A 16,341-nucleotide genomic window follows, 5' to 3' on the forward strand; every position below is an offset into this window, starting at 1 on the left:
AATCTAAAATTGCATTCATTTAGCTGCAGCCATTCTCTAAAAATAAATCCAGATTTTGGCATTTTTTCTCATCAAGAAAATTAACGTGGAGCCTTTTATTTAAAAACCTGATCGATATATGGCAAAAGGGTGCAAATTTCAGAGAGAAAAAAAGAAAGCTGTGAATACTTGTGTGGTTTTGTTAGTTGCTCCTTTGTGTAAATGTGTGTATTCTCTGGCAGGACTGAATCCAGCTCTCTGGAGGACCCCGCTGCCTGAATCCTGCCTTATCATCCGACGACCATCTGCCCTCCTCCCGGCCCTCACGCTCCTACAGGCATCTCCTGCATTATTCATATTTTACTCACACACACACACACACACACACACACACACACACACACACACACACACACACACACACACACACACACACACACACACACACACACACACACACGCCTGGCTGCACACAAGGTCTTTACATATCACATACACAGCTGCCACCTCTCACACTGTATATCTCATCTGAAGGGAGATGCTTCAGTATTGTTGTCCTCAATTGTTTCCCCCTGCTTGTATAGAACGCACTTTGCTGGGGTTTTGTGCACATTAGGAGCCGAATTGTGATGAGCCAGAGCCATCATACATTCAGCTGCCTTTCTCTTCCTTCTTTTTGTGCAGCACAACTTGCATGCCCCCCCCCCACCCCATTCTCAACCAGCACAGATATAGGCGTGAAAAATATTCGCCCGCTTTCATATTTGTTCTTTTTTTGCCACACCTAAATGTTTCCGATCAGCCAACAAATCTCAGACAACAAGATAACCCGAGTAAATAGGGAAAGATAGGCATGAGTCTTTTACATCACAGTGGAGGAATTTCAGCCGTCTGCAACATTGCTTTTATTCAGCCACATCAAAAGGTTTTCAGGGATGAACTGTTCAAGGTCATGTCACAGCACTTTATTCATATCTAAGTCCAGTCTTTGATTAGGCCACTCCAAAATCGTTATCTTTTTAGCCTTTCAGAGGTGGAGATGCTGGTGAGCTTTGGATCATTGTTCTGCAGTATAACCCAAGCGCTCTGGAGCTAGTCCACAAACATGGTTCTTTATGACTTTCTGGATTCTGATTCTGTCTGTTACGTAAATTACTTTGTTTCTCATCTAGTCCTACATTTCTGGGTCATGATAAACTGCTATTTTAGATCCTTTGCCATTTCTTCTTGTTGCCATGCAGGTACATTTTATTTGTTTAGTTATTTCCTCTTGCTTCTACGTGCCTGGCAGTAATCAGGCCACAATGTGGCTAGTTAAACGAAGGCTTTTCTAAAAAGGTCATAAATCAGTTTTATTTTACAACAAGGGAGAAAACTTTTTTACACAGCCTTTTCCCCTTTATCATCTGAAAACGGCCTTTTTTATTTACTAGGGTTATCCTGGCCGGATATTAAAAGTTGTTTGATAACCTGAACCACTTTGGACTGAAAACAGAAGAAAAACAGAAGATTTCTTTAAGGGGACAAATACTTTTTCACAGTATCTTACCAGAAAGGAAACACCTCTGAACCTTTGGCTACAGTGATGCACATCTTACTCTTCTAGAGGTTTTTGTTTACCTCAGGTGTTGCTTCTGTGTGATATTAATCCCTAACAACTCTGTAAATAACAGGTAAAAACCAAAGGGAAAACAAAGCATAGCTATCTTTAATGAAAAATTGGAATTAATAAATTTTCATATTATCTCTAGTTGTGGTACATTGAGAAAGTCTTACACACATTTTCATGTAGACCATGTTGGCGTTTTATTTAGATTTTCTTTTTAACTCTCTCGTATTTACAGCCAGATGATATTTCACACGTCTGTTGCACAAACACCAAGGGATAAATGTAAAGCAGGATCTACGAGCAGAAAATGTGAGGGGAAATGACCAAACCCTCTGATTTTTGAAAGCGAAAAGTTAAAGCAAGTGTTTCTGCAGAGTGATCCTATAGACCTCCCATTGTCCTACAAGGAGAGCGGGAAAGTCTCAACTCTGTTCAACATTTACAGAGGATCACCTGAAAACTGGGATGAACATGCAGGCATCGCAAAAAGTGGGGAGCATGACATTTTATTTTGTTTGTTTTTTTATGTCAGCAGAGGTCAGAGAAGAATGTCCATTATTGCACAGATACACAGATCAATGAATTAATATTCTGCAAGCAACAGGGAAACGGAGCACATGTATAAAAAATAAGAAACGTTCCCAAAATATGAGCACATAAGGCCAAATAAATTATAACAAAACAGGATTCAATTGAATAAATCAGCATGGGTAAATTCCCAAATATATGTAACATATAAAAATCAAATAGAAAAATATTCAAAGCATACACTGAAACTGTTGTAAACAATAGAGCAAACCTGAACTTTGTGGAGAAAAAAGGCGATATCTTGAAGGTGAGGAATATTAAGACAACACCAAAGAAGAATATGTCACCTTGCATTCTTCAGTTTTAGCTTGTATTAAATCACTAATATTCAACTTTAAGATCTCTCTCTCTCTCTCTCTCACACACAAACAAACTAAAAAAGGCATCACTGTTAGCCTTATACTTGCTTTTTTGTGATTTCAGTAAAGCATTTCTCTCTTCCTCTATTGATTTGTAAGGCAAAACAACTTCAGATCTACAGTGAGGTTTGGATTTATATGCAGTCCTTTACTCTGATACCCATAAATAAAATCCAATGCATCCAACTGCCTGCAGAAGTCTGTTTATTAGTATGTGTGTAATTTAATCTCTGTCTAAATGCATCTCGTTAATGAAGTCCTTGGGGTTTTGTTAGAGAACATTAGGGAACAACAACAACATCACGCAGACGGTAGACCACAGCAGAAAGTGCTAGAGAAGTTTAAAGCAGGGTCCGGTTAGAAAACGACATCCCAACATCTCACGCAGGACTGTTCCACATGGAAACAGATACATAACTTCAAACCCACCAGGATAAAACTGAGACATGACAAGAAGAGCAGCCAAGAGGCCCATGGTAACTCTGGAGGAGCTTCAAATATCCAAAGCTCAGGTGGGACAATCTGCCGCCGCTATAAGCCATGCCATACGAGCTTGAGCTATTTTGCCAGGAAGAATGAGCAAAAATCTCTATTCAGGTCTTTTAGACGTGCCAAGCTGTTAGACATACCCCAAAAGAATCGCAGCTGTGATTGCAGCAAAAAGGTGGTTCTGCAATGTTATGGCCTCAGGGGGGCTGAATACAAAACGCACGTCTATTGAAGCCAAAGTAATGTGTCGCCATTCAACCCATCCAGCAACAAAGACAAAGTGACCCCCACATGCAATGTTAGATCGAAGGGCACATACTTTCCATCTCAGGCAGCCTTTCAGACACCCCAGCTGGTGCCGTATGAGCATTTGTTGAATGACAAACACGCATAAACCTTACACCTTGATGCCACACATCCACACCTACTTGAGCTTCATCTTTGTGTGGCCTAAAAAGAACATCTGTGTCACAACATTAACCTTTTCCAGACAACCTGTGATTGGTGATAGTTCTGTGGGCACGTACCAGCCATGCACTTTAATTCAGAAGATGAGAATTCAGACTTATTACAGATTGTATGACTTGCTTCAGTTTCAAACCGTTGTTCATTTTGATATTATTTGCTTGCGATGAGGAACCAGACTTTTGCGTCATCTTGATCAACAGTTCTTCAGGTTTTACTGAAGGTCCGTGAAGTTTTCATTGGACTTTTGCTGCTTTTCTTTCCAGGTGCAAGGACAAAAGAAGAAATGTCAGGCTGTAGAGCAGATAAACAGTAGTCGAACTCCATGTCTTTAAATAAAGGGAGAAATCCAGCAGGCATCTGACACATGGCCTGATAGATGAATTCCACTATAGTTTCTTTACTGTTCCAAAGGTTCAAGTGAGAAAATTGAAACAAACTGGATATTTTTGACAAGCCTGCTAAAGAAAGATCCTTAAAATCTAATTTCTTTGTTATTTTTATTCAAGATTCCCTGATATCTCCTAGTTGTTGATTTTTCCTTGGTTCTCCTAACATTTATTGGGCAGAGGCTATTTTTTTTATTTAGTTAACTTCTACTTTTTTGTGGCATATTTTTCTTTGATCAGCTCTCTTTTGTAATTTATAGCACAGATTCTTTAAAGCACAGCTCTTTAATTTTTGATATTTTTATATAACTTGCAAGTATTCATAAAACTGCAGAATAGAATGCCTGAATAAAAAGCACGAGTTCGGTTTAAGCCGTTGATATAAGGCGGCCCAGGAGCCAAAACCGCAGCGAGAGGGACGTTTTGACTTGAAATGTAGGTTCTCTGTCAGTAACTCAGCAACCAAAAGATAAAGGAGATCTTTTAAACACAACTCAATTTAAAAAGCCTGTTTAAGGTACTGACTGAAATTATAGACGGCTCAAGACTTGCACAAATCTTAAATGACGTGTTGGATACATTCTTTACATCTTAAGCTGACTGCAGGTCCTGCGTATGATCAGCCTTACTTCCATCCCTGTTGTGAAAGCAGATGAACAGAAGTGTGGGGAGGTTTTCTCAATGATCCAGGATAAACAAAACGGGGCTTTGAAGTAGAAACACGTATGGTATTTACATCATACAACAGAAGAAATACGTTTCTGTTTCCAGATCATCTATACACTTTATATGCATAATATAATTTCATATTCTATCAGTTAATTTGCTTTGATTCCTATAAATATTTACACTGAACTGTGGTCATTCAGTCTGGCGTAGCTGCAGGTGTTGATGTCATTTCACTGTGAGGGGCTCAGTCGGAGACAAACACGCGGCTGAACGATGGCGCACGTTGCTACGAGGAGACACTGCGGGCGTGCACACATGTAGCTGCCATGATCACAGAGACGCAGCGCTTGTGAAAGGGTTTTGCCTGCTGATGGTGTAGAGTACATGGAGGAGTATCTCAGCAGCAGCAGCGTCATTTACTCCTTTTGACTTTTCAACCTGCTCCTGATTTCATTTTCATCACTTTCTTTCATCACTTTCTTCTTTAAATGAGTGAGCTTTCCTCCACTGGAGTTTACAGGTTAACTCCTCTATGTTCTCTAGATCTGCACCAACACAATTAATCCCAAGATACTATCTGTTCAGAAAGGTAGGGGAGGGAGGGGTCGTAGGTCAGATGTATAGTATCGCCCCGTGGTGTGCGTACCTATGAGAGTGTGCCAATAAGGACGTGTTTTGTCAACACTTGAGCTGATCTATTTCAGAGCACTCAGTGTCCATGTCGGAGTCGTAAAGTGAGTGGCCCGTGGGGTCGCTGACAGGCGATGGGGGCTCCTGAGGAGTGGGAGTGTGCGACAGGTGGGAAAGATGGGAAAGCTGCGAAGTGTGCGAGTAAATTGTCTCCTGGGAAGTGTCTGTTCGCGAGTAGAGGCCCAGGTCAGGGAGCTTGGAAGGCGTGTCGCTGATCTCGGTGGTGAGGTCGTAGCGGAAATCCTCCAGGTCCACGAACCACTCGGGCCAGAAGCGCCGGCGGATGCGCTCGCAGTACATGGCCAGGTTGATGAGCTCGCCTGCAAGGGACAAAGGGCTCCGTGAGTACAGTGAGATGGAAATTTCAGTCATTGAGTCACAGTTTTTCGAGATCTACTTGAGGGAAACCTGCATTTAGTTTGACCAGGTGAACATCTTGCATGTGTTTTAGGGTCTTTAGGGTCTAATGCAGAGTAGGTTGCACACATAGCAGGCACAAAGATCAAGGGCCTCAGCAAATGAAACTTTCACAAAAAAGTATATTTTCTGTTTTAGGAGATTTTAACCTTTGTTTTGATTAACAAGGACCAATTAATTCAAAACATTATTGTCCTTTAATGTGACACATACACAAACCAATCTATGAAACTAAAGTTGCAAAAACCTGATTCCATAATTTTACACATTCTACCAAACCAATTTCATTTTCAGTTTCCTCTGAACAAAAGTAACCCCATAGCATGATGCTGCCACTACCATCTTTCACTGTATCCATGGCGGGATCCAAACACTTTTGATTTGTCATCATTCCATTTTGGATTTCTTGGGGGTTATCATTTTGTGTAGGCCTAATTTTAATGGGGGAACGCAGCCAGCTTCTTGCACCTCCTTTATTCACTTTTTTATTTTTAATGTGCATTACATCTCTTTTTTTTCTTTTGATGAACTGTACATGATTATAAAAAGGTTTTGAAATGATTCCTTGCAGTCGCTCCATTATACAAAACAAAAAGGTTTGTGTATTTCTTAAAACACTGTAATTTAGTTACACACACAACGAGCCATGACAATGCGATAAACTCATTATGGCGACACGTGTAGACACAGCAGCTAGCAGCTCTCTAATACAATGTTTGTTTATCGCTTGTGGAGTCTGCAGAGAGAGTAACAATATTACGTTCAAACCTGGCTCCCTACAGGGGTGTGTGCTGAGACCTCTCCTCTATGCTGTGTAAACCATGACTACAATTTCAACCTTTCCTCAAACACAATCATCAAGATGGCAGATGAACAGTGATCCGTTCCATTTCAGCCTAGAGAGATGAAGGTGCGAAAACAGTAACCTGGCCTTGAACATCAGCAACACTCGGGATATGGTGCCAGGCTGAACAATGATGAAAATGTAGAGAGACTCACCACGTTCAACTTATTTGAGGCCACCATCTCCCAGGACCTCCTGCCTGTCTACTAGTAATAATTTGGCAATAATATTGATTTTATTTTATTTTTCAAGACTAAAAATCTGCTGCTGATATTGCACCGCTCTACAATGAAGAGTAAACTGCGTCACAGCGTGGTATGCTGGTAGCTCTGCTGCAGACAGGAAGCCTGTACAAAAGGTGATGAAAACGGCTGAAACAATCATCAGCTGCCCCCTTCCTTCTCTGGAGGATATCTCTAGTTTGAGATGTCTCAAAAAAGCCGGAGGCATTATCAAGGAAAGTATGCATCCAAGACATCGGCGGTTTGTCCTTTTGCCCTCTGGATGGTGCCAAAGGAGCACAGGAAGGAAAACAAACTCACTGAAAACAGCTCTCTTGTTTGGGTCGTCAGGGCACTGAATAATAATGCAACTAGGTGAGCAACTTTTTATTAAAGCTCTTGATGTTCAGACACTATTAACTTTGCGACTGTGGCTTGATGGGTTGAGTAGTTGTCTTGCAATGGGAAGGTTGTGGATTTGATTCCAGCTACACCTAGTAACATGTCGATGTGCCTCTGGACAAAGCACTTAACCCCAAGTTACCTACCGAGCTGCATATAGGTGTATGAATGTGTTCACGTTAGTGAGAGCGATTGGATGAATGTGGCTCTAGTGTACAGTGCTTTGAGTGGTCAGTATGGCTGGAAGAGTGCTATATAAGTTCAGTCCATTACTTAAATAACTCTTATTGTCTTCTCTCAGAAAGATTCAATTATTTATAACTGTTTATGGGGTTTCACTGATCACTGAAGCTCGTTTTGGATTTTTGAATTAAAGCACTTCCAATATTGCTGTGCACTAGTGCAGTGACAATTATTTTATTCAGTAATTTACTCAGCAGCAGTTTAATAAAGAGTATATAAATTTTCGCCCCTTAATAGTGTCACCCATATTTTGTTGACATCATTGAAGGGACAGAACAAACAGTCGTGTTTCTCTTTCTGGTAAACTCACCCTTGATCAGCTGCTCCGGTCGGGATCCTGGTAGTGTCCACATGGCCGGAGCCAGGTGACTAAACACTGTAGCATCTACTGCAGAAAGCTTGGAGCCCATAATGTACTTTCTATCACCTAAGTGGGAACACAGAAGGATTATGTCATCACAAAAATAACAATAGAATGCTGAGGGTCTAAATTATTGTCATTGGGTTTTATACAAAGAGAAGCAGCTGTGGGGATGTTCAGCACACATCATTTCTGGCAGGGTATCTGGATCACGTCCGCTTTAATGCTGACAAACTGCAGTTTTGAAAAACAGATGCGCTGATCATACGTTAAACATAAGAAATACCACCAGAGGTCAGTGTTGAGCTCTTTGAATCAGGCTGCTCAGCGCCTCTCATTAAATAAACAATGATTTTGCTGCACAGTTAAGAAAGTGTTTTTTTTTTTTTTTAAAGAAATTAGGTCTGAAATGTAAAGTGGTTTTACAATAAATACCATCTGATAACCAAACTTTAACCTAGTAATGTGGCGAGGGTGCGCATGTCCTTCTCCATCAGGCTGTAAACCTCCTCCTTAGAGAAACGTCCGATCCCGTGGCCGTACATCTCCCTCTTAAGAATCCCCCCCGTCAGGTGACTCAGGATCCACTTGAGCAGGTCGCTCAGTGGTCCGCTCACTGAAAGCATCTTCTGGGTCTCCTCTAGGTTGTCCACCCACTGACAGTAAGCCATAGTCCTTGGACACAAACAGACATGAGTTTGTTCAGACACAAGCTAACACTTAGCTCATTCTGTCTTTGGGGCAAAGGTTAAAGAAGCTTCATTTGGTTCTTTGGATGCTTACTCACAATTCAATGCTTAATTTTGGCATTTTATAACCAGTGTGTTTAATTATAATTGTATGTGATAACTCGATGAAAAGCAGTCCACAAAACTGTAAAGTGAAATGAAGAACATGTGCAGTCAGGACTCACCAGTAAAAATGTTCTTCCACCATTTTGGTGATGGCACGGGACAAGGCCCTCTCCTGCAGCGTCAGGTTCTTGTTCAGGCTCACGCCCAGCCTCTCCTCCAGAAACTCGATTATGAATTCGGTGCCGTAAACCGGCTCCTGGTTGTACTCGATCCACGGCATCTTTCCCTGCGGCGAAAGCTTCCCGTCAAAGTAGTTCTGGAGGAGATACGATGGGATTCAGGGAGGTTAAAAAATGAAGAACAAACCAGAGAAAAATAAAGTGCAGGTGGTATTCGGCTAGCTTAATCAAAAAGACAAAGATCTGAAGATCTTCAGCCACCCCGTCTGAATAGAGTCATGTCCGTTATTCCTGTTTTTGAATTACTGATCTAAATGATCATACCTGGTAGGGCAGATCAGCCATACGGAGGTAGGTCTCCAGCTTAAGGCAGAATGGGGACAGGGAAGGGGCCCCAGATTTGGGCCGGGAGAACTGGTGGAGTATGATGGCATCTTTAGAGTCCAGCTCCTCTTCTTTTCTATGTGGAGCAAACAGGGACAGAGCTGGATGTCACAGAGTGAGCTAAGTGAATAAATTACATCCTCCTAATAAGTACCAGTAAACTCAACAGTCTAATTTAATGTTTAAGGCGGGACTTTAAATGAGTAAGACCTTGTTTAAAGACCGAATAACTAACTAGTGTGAAATGTCTAGCACTTTGTGAAGGTTTTTAGCCACCCTTGATTGCTTTATATTTATATATTGCATATTTATTTATTATTTCACTGACACTCCTCTTATTAGTGATTGAAGATGTAGTACGATGCAGCTGATCCTTGTATCCAAAGCAAATTTGTCCAAAGGGAGACTAATAAAGATACTTTGGTTTTTTTCTTTATCGGAGCCAGACATCTTTTTAATGTGCTAAAGTTTTATTGTTTTCTTTGGACTTTGGGTGCATTTCTGACCGTGCCAGACTGGTTTCTTTATCTGACAAAAACAGAAGTAAACGTGTCTCAAAAACAAGAAAAGTGGACAAGTAACTGGCTCACATTATCAGTATGTGATCCATCATATTTTTTTCAGAAATAGGAAAATATTTGTGCAGGCAGCAGAATATCCTAAGATCAAAATTTAGGTTGTCTGCAATGTGTCAACGCAACAGAGGCCTATGTCAGTTTCTGAGCCTCTCCAAGTCTAATTGACTGACAGATCACTGATACAATAATCCATTAATCTGTGGAAGCAAAACAATGGTTTATTTTAAACAAATAGTAAAAAGTACAATTTCTGTAAGCAAACTTTATTTCACAACACTTACATATTTTAGCTTTATCAAAAAATCTATGGTGATAATTATTATTAGGATTTATTATGATGTTAAAATTACACTAAATAATGACACCTGCACACAAAAATAAATATTTATGAATGCACTCATGTAAACTAAATCAATTGATACTGTTATCTAGTGGTGTCCTGATCGGTATCGGCCCCGGTACCAGCGTCAAGACAAGTACTCATACTCTGAACCGATACTCTGAACCGATGCCAATTTTGTGCTTGATTTTCCTCCTGGCCTGGGCTACACTACAACTCAAAAGCTAAATGCCACTCTATACCAGGTAGTAGTGCTAATGCACCAAGAGGTTGTTTGCTGACACTCCAAAAGAAAAGAGAAGGTAACTGAAGCTCTAACTGAATTCATCACCCTTAATGATCAATCTTTTTCAGTGGTCAATGATATTGGTATGTGTGATCTATAAGTATCAATTTATTAAATACTCAGTATCGATACTTGGAATCGGCAAGTATCTACACTGAAGTATCCATACTTGTACTTGGTCTGAAAATAAATTGGTATCGGCACACCCCTACTTTTATCTATAATGTATTGTTAAATTACAATAACATTTTAAGTCCAAATTGTGCCTCTCATCTTAGGTACACTTCCTATTCATTCACAAAAGTAAAGTTTTTACTTTTTCTATTATAGTTAATTTTATTATTGTATATGTGTTTTTTGTTTGCCAAAAAAAGAAGTGCAGCTAAAATCACTTTAAATCCTTCAGTTTATCTAATGGCAGTAATCCAGATGATATTTAAACAGAGGGATCCTTTTCTATCACTTGCTTTCATTGACTCACTGTTAAATCCAGAATATAATTTAAAATTCTCTTTCTCAAATATAAAGCCACAATCAAGCTCCATCATACATGAGAGACTTGATTGCTCCATATGTTCCTAAAAGAGCTGTTCACTCTCAGACTGCAGGTCTACTGATGGTTCCCAGAGTCTCTAAAATTAGAATGGGAGGTTGATCTTTTAGTTATCAGGCTCCTCTCCTGTTGAGTTCTCCTCCTACTCTACAATTTTGCATTATTTGTTGTTATTTAAACTTTTAACTTCATGTTCTCTTTCTCTTTTTTCTCTTCATAAAAGCTACAACTGGCCTATTATTTTATTTAACAGTGAAAACTTCCTAGAGAGAGGCGTCAGCTGAGCTACACCTGCCAATAATTTCATATTATTTTCCTGTTGCGTCTCTGCATTTGGGGCCAGGCCCCATCACGTGTCGCTGTGGAGCTCTATCTTCACAATAATCTGTGGGACAGGATTGTTCTTTATAGAGTAATATTGTAAAAATGACCAATTCCCTTATCGATAAAATCCTGTTAAAATCATTTGTGTCTATATATCTAAGTCAGAATATATATAGACAGAATACTGACAAGCTCAGTAGGCTAAATCCTCTTGAGGTGCCTTGATATTAGGGCCGGCCCGCCATCATTTGTTTGAATAATGAACATCTGAAATCACAGTGTGCATGCCCACACGCTCTCAGTAGACAGCCATATGGCACAAATCCTCTAGCCCCAAGCTCGGATCGTCCAATCAAAATACTGCAAATGCACACGTTATGTTTATGTTCTGCCGGATAATGTGCGACTAGCTAGGCAAAGCAAGGTACATTTATTTGTATAGCACATTTCAGTCCAAGGACAAAGTCAAAGTGCTTTACATGATTAAAACATTGAAAAATAAAAACAGAATAAAGGCAAGTTAAAAAAAGTTGGAATAAAATGTGGGAAAATTTAAACAAAATAGGAAAATCTAATAACTAATATTAATATAGTGTTGGTTGTGCTTGCTAGGTCATTGAAGATTGAAGTGAATATTTTCTGTTCAATAAATGAACAATATGAGTGAGCCTTTATTTATAATTTTATGCATACAAATTAAATTACATCTAGCTTATATAAAACGTATATTCTAGAATGTTGGTTTATGTTATTTTATCTGTTTAATTTAAAATTGATCAAAGTCAGGTTGTATGCATCACAAAAAAGAGGTTGCTGCTAATAGGTGCTGGATTTTTGTGCCCCACTTAACTTATCATGTCTGTTCTCTTTCTCTTTATATGATAAACATATATCTGTCTTTCTGTTTTAACCCTTTCACTCTCCCAGACAAAGCAACCGAAGGAGCTACTACAATGAACTTTCCCATAGATTTTACTACTCGCTCACAGCTTATTGGTTTAGTTGTATTTCTCTCCTAGATAAAGCCACTAAATGACCTAATGCCCTCATTTACTCCTTATTTTTTTCTTTAACGAAGAAAGTAGTGCTTCTACATTTTTCTGTGTATGCTTACTCTTCTGAGTTACAGCAGGTGGTCGCTCGCACTGATCCAGGTTTTGCTGGAGGTTTCTTCCTGTTAAAGGGGAGTCCCACTCTGTGCTGTCACTCCATACACGCTAAGTATGAGGGATTGCTGCACAGTTAAGTATTCAATGTAATCTGCTGGGTTTCCTGGGATACAAAATGTTTTTTACCAATTTAAGGAATAAACTGAACTTCAGTGCATTGTTTCATAACTAGGATAAATTATTTGACTATATCTGTGTGGTTGGATTGAATTGACTATATATTCTTATTTATACATTGGATGTTAGAGTTTTTTATTATTTTGTAATGTGCCTTGAAATGACTGGCATTCTGTTCTATAGAAATGAGAACCAACTCAGGACCTTGGCACATTACTTTATTTCCCTGAATCAACCTCCGTTTATTAAGGAGCTTTAAAACTCCAGCTCTTCTGAATTTCATCAATGTCAAACCGGTCTCCAAATCGAACAAAAACTGTGAATAATAAAGTTATCTCAACTCGATCAACTCAGATGATATTATTGGAGTTGAAAGATCTATTGTTCTGTTATATTCAGTTCCTTTATTAATTGATTTAATGCACAGAATTCATACCCCAAAAACAATTTCTTTTTAGTGGTTGTCTAGTTTTTTTTTTTTTTTTTTTTTTTTTTTTTTGCAGCTAAAAACTGTACTAATCAAACATTTTAAACAACTATAAATGACAAAAAACGTGAACACAACATGTTTTGACTAAATGTCTTTTCCACAAGCATAAGTTCACAGATATGATATCTGACAGGTTAATCAGTTCATTCAAGCAAGCAATATTTGAGCCAGTAGTCTACAACTCTTTCAGAGGAGAAAACAATTAAAGACCTTTAAACAACTCGTTGATTTATGTGAATATGAGCTTCTGGGGAGAAAATATATTGGGTTTTACTATGCATTGGGTTTTACTATGCTACAAAGTTAGGCATGAACCTGTGATGTCACTGTAGCACAAAGCCACAAAAAAAGAGTGTGCATGAGTCATGTGGGAGGGCAAAGCTCATCCTGGTGCAGCTGAATAAACAAACCTTCTGCTGCAGCTGACTGACTGTCAGCCAAGAGCCACTCACAGTCAAACTAAGCTCTCCCCTGGGAGCGGTTACCGATCAACTAAGGATCATCCCGTTGATATGAAGCCACTGTCTGGGCATGAACACGCCTACCAGTGGTCACGCTTTAGAACCACTTGGAACTGTCCTATGGGCAAAAGTGCTGAACTGCTTAATGCACAAAACAGAATCTGAGGAGCTGTCTTTTGCATTGTGGTGCTGAAAGGTACTCCAACAACTAATACAAGCAGTTTTCTATACCGGAATCAACTACAGAAGCCATTGTCATTGGAAACAAAGTCATTTGAGATGGTAATATGATACCGATCATACAGAGAGGCAGAGAGAGAGCTGCTGTGTTTACTGCCATAGCTGAATGAACAGATCTTATGCTATAACCCACAGCCACCCAGACATTCGAGGGTAATAAACACATATAAACAATACATTAATCTAAATAATAAAGCTACTGATATTCTATCCTGACTTAAAATGAATCTGTAAAAATTTTGTAGGGTAGGGTAGACATCAAGTAGTGCTTAGTTGTAAAGTGGAGAGAATAATGTAGCTAGCATATGCATTAATTCCCTTAAGTAAATACTCTGTAGCACCACCTTTCGCTGTAGGCATAAATGGACTCAGTTTTTGGACTACTTTTCATTTATGTCACAGACCACTGATTATAACACAATAAGGTGCCATTCCATAATAGTGCTCGCTGTCTGCTTAAGGTCGTTGTCCTGCTGGAAGGTGCACCCAACACCCCCAACCAGCCTTTTATGTTTTTATTGATCTCAGTCAGCTCAAATTTCCCATCAACTCTTAAAAGTTTCCCAGCCCACTCCGCCGTAAAGCTCTCACCATGCTGCCACCATCATGCTTGCGCAGCTTTAGTTTTCCACCAAACATCGAATTTCGTTTGTAGGGCAAAATGTTTGAGTTTTCTTTCTCATCTGAACAGATCACCTTCCTCTGCAACTTTGTTGTGTTGCCTGCAAAGCTTGAGGGTAGCTTTAAACAAGACACTATTCCTGCCAGTGTTCAACAACTGGTTCCACTCGAGTTTATTTGGTGGCTTCAGAGTAAAGGGGGCTGAATACAAATGCAAAGGTTTTTCAGATTTTTATTTGCAGAAAATTGGATTTTTGTCCCCCTGATAAAATACATTAAAATGAAGTGGGTGTAAAAAGTTCTAGAGGTATTAAAACTTTTGGGTAGCACTTTACTTGAAGCCCATCTGAGTTTCTCTAGCATTTGCTGTGATTTTGAATGTTGTGTAAAAGTGGGGGGAGGCTGAACTTTATGAGGCCATTTCATTATGTCATATGTGATGTATCTGTCATTGAGATGCGAGCAAATCAGACTGCTGAGATGCTTCAGGCGAATTTGCGTGATAGTGGAGCTGGTTGGATATAGACCTACAGTATATGCATTGGTGGAAAACCAATATGGTTTGGGTGATTGGAGAGAGAGGCGGTGGGGGTCCCGTTACATCATAACCCATCCCTCACGATTCCTTATTTCCTCCCCGTCTGCGCTCTCACCCCCGCCCAATCAGACCAGATTAAGTAACATCAAACCTTAGAGGAGGATGTAGCAGAATGAGACATTTAAGATGGTTAAAATTCACATTGCTGTTTTTATTTTATTTAAAGAGAGGCCCGCAGTGGCTTTAGGGGGATTCATCTCTGACTGTCTCCGTGTTGTTTTTCTACCTGATGGCCAGCAGTTCGTGCAGCAGATAGGCAGCGGCAGCCAGCAGAGCGCCCCCGGTCACATACAGCGTCGTCCTCCACCACGAGTCCGAGCCCAGCGTCGACATCATCCCGCCGTGGTCCTGCAGAGGGTGGGCGACGAGGTACCCGTAAAACGAGAGCTGCTCATCGAGGCTCCGGTTGCGGCCGAGATCAACCACACACGACCCCGTCCAGGAGAAGCCGACGCGCCAGTACATGCTCGGTGTCCCCCGCCGCTTTCCGCCTCGCTTTGGCAGGTCGGGTCTGCATCAGCGGGGGCTTCATGGGTGCCGACCGAGGCGGGGGCAGGACGGCGGGAAGAGCCGGGGGGACACAAGCATCCCGTCCGGGGCTTATCCTCCAGCTAGCGGGGAGGACATAGTCTGAAGCCCTTTCCGAGCTCTCTAATTTGACCCCTCTTCTTCTCTACATTCTGTCAAGGAGGATCAGCTGAGGCGAGATTTTCCGGTTTTATGTTTTCAAAATAAAAGTTATTTTTATGTCAAGACAAGAGAGTGCCATAGTTGTCCATAATAGATACGCTGCCTTAAAAAAAACATTCGTACTATCTGGACTTTCCCACATTTGCCCAAGTTACAAACATGAAGTGGTAGCAGCATCATGCTGTGGGATTCCTTTCTTTAGCAGGATAAGGGAAGCTGCAAGATGGAGATAAATGCAGAGAAGAAAATCTGTTGATTGTTGTCAAAGATTCACCCTGGTCAGATTGGATCAAAATATGACTTTTTGGCCTACATGCAAAATTACATCTGTGGAGAGAAAACAATACCTAATATCACTCCAAATACACCACCACCACAATTATATTATCCTTTCTTTAAGATACAACAAGTCTTGATCATAAAAAAAAAACAACAACATGACAGTAGCATCATGTTGTGGGGATGTTCTTCTAAAGCTTGGTGTTGGGGGGGGGGGGGGGGGGGGTCTGGGTTGATGGGAAGACTACATACTAGATAATCCTGGAAGAAAACTTTAACTTAGAGGCTGCAAAAGGCTGGGGCCAAGGTCTGCCTTTCAGCTGGAAATACAGAATGATTTAAATCAATAATTCCGGTAATGATATAGCTGTAAAAGACTGATAAATTACAATTTTACAATGACAGAGGAAGTTTTGGCCTCCTCAAATTTTAAATTCCAACAAGACTATGGTCCTGATTTAACAATGGTTTGGCAAACTGCTTCAAAGTGTTACTTCTCCATAATAACTTAAT

At 40.3% G+C, this 16,341-nt stretch overlaps 1 protein-coding gene across 1 annotated transcript; it reads right to left on the minus strand.

The window, feature by feature from the left end:
• Positions 1-1,760: 1,760 nt before the first annotated feature.
• On the minus strand, positions 1,761-15,566 carry faxca (failed axon connections homolog, metaxin like GST domain containing a). The gene is made up of 6 exons (XM_012868832.3): positions 15,086-15,566; positions 9,023-9,158; positions 8,639-8,835; positions 8,183-8,400; positions 7,675-7,791; positions 1,761-5,557 (listed from the first exon to the last, which is right to left on the minus strand). Exons 1-6 carry the CDS (start codon positions 15,322-15,324, stop codon positions 5,226-5,228), a joined length of 1,239 nt encoding a protein of 412 aa, XP_012724286.2. The 5' UTR covers positions 15,325-15,566; the 3' UTR covers positions 1,761-5,225.
• Between the last annotated feature and the right edge of the window lie 775 nt (positions 15,567-16,341).

The sequence above is a fragment of the Fundulus heteroclitus genome, chromosome 15 (assembly GCF_011125445.2).
Source record: "Fundulus heteroclitus isolate FHET01 chromosome 15, MU-UCD_Fhet_4.1, whole genome shotgun sequence".
Classification (NCBI taxonomy): domain Eukaryota; kingdom Metazoa; phylum Chordata; class Actinopteri; order Cyprinodontiformes; family Fundulidae; genus Fundulus; species Fundulus heteroclitus.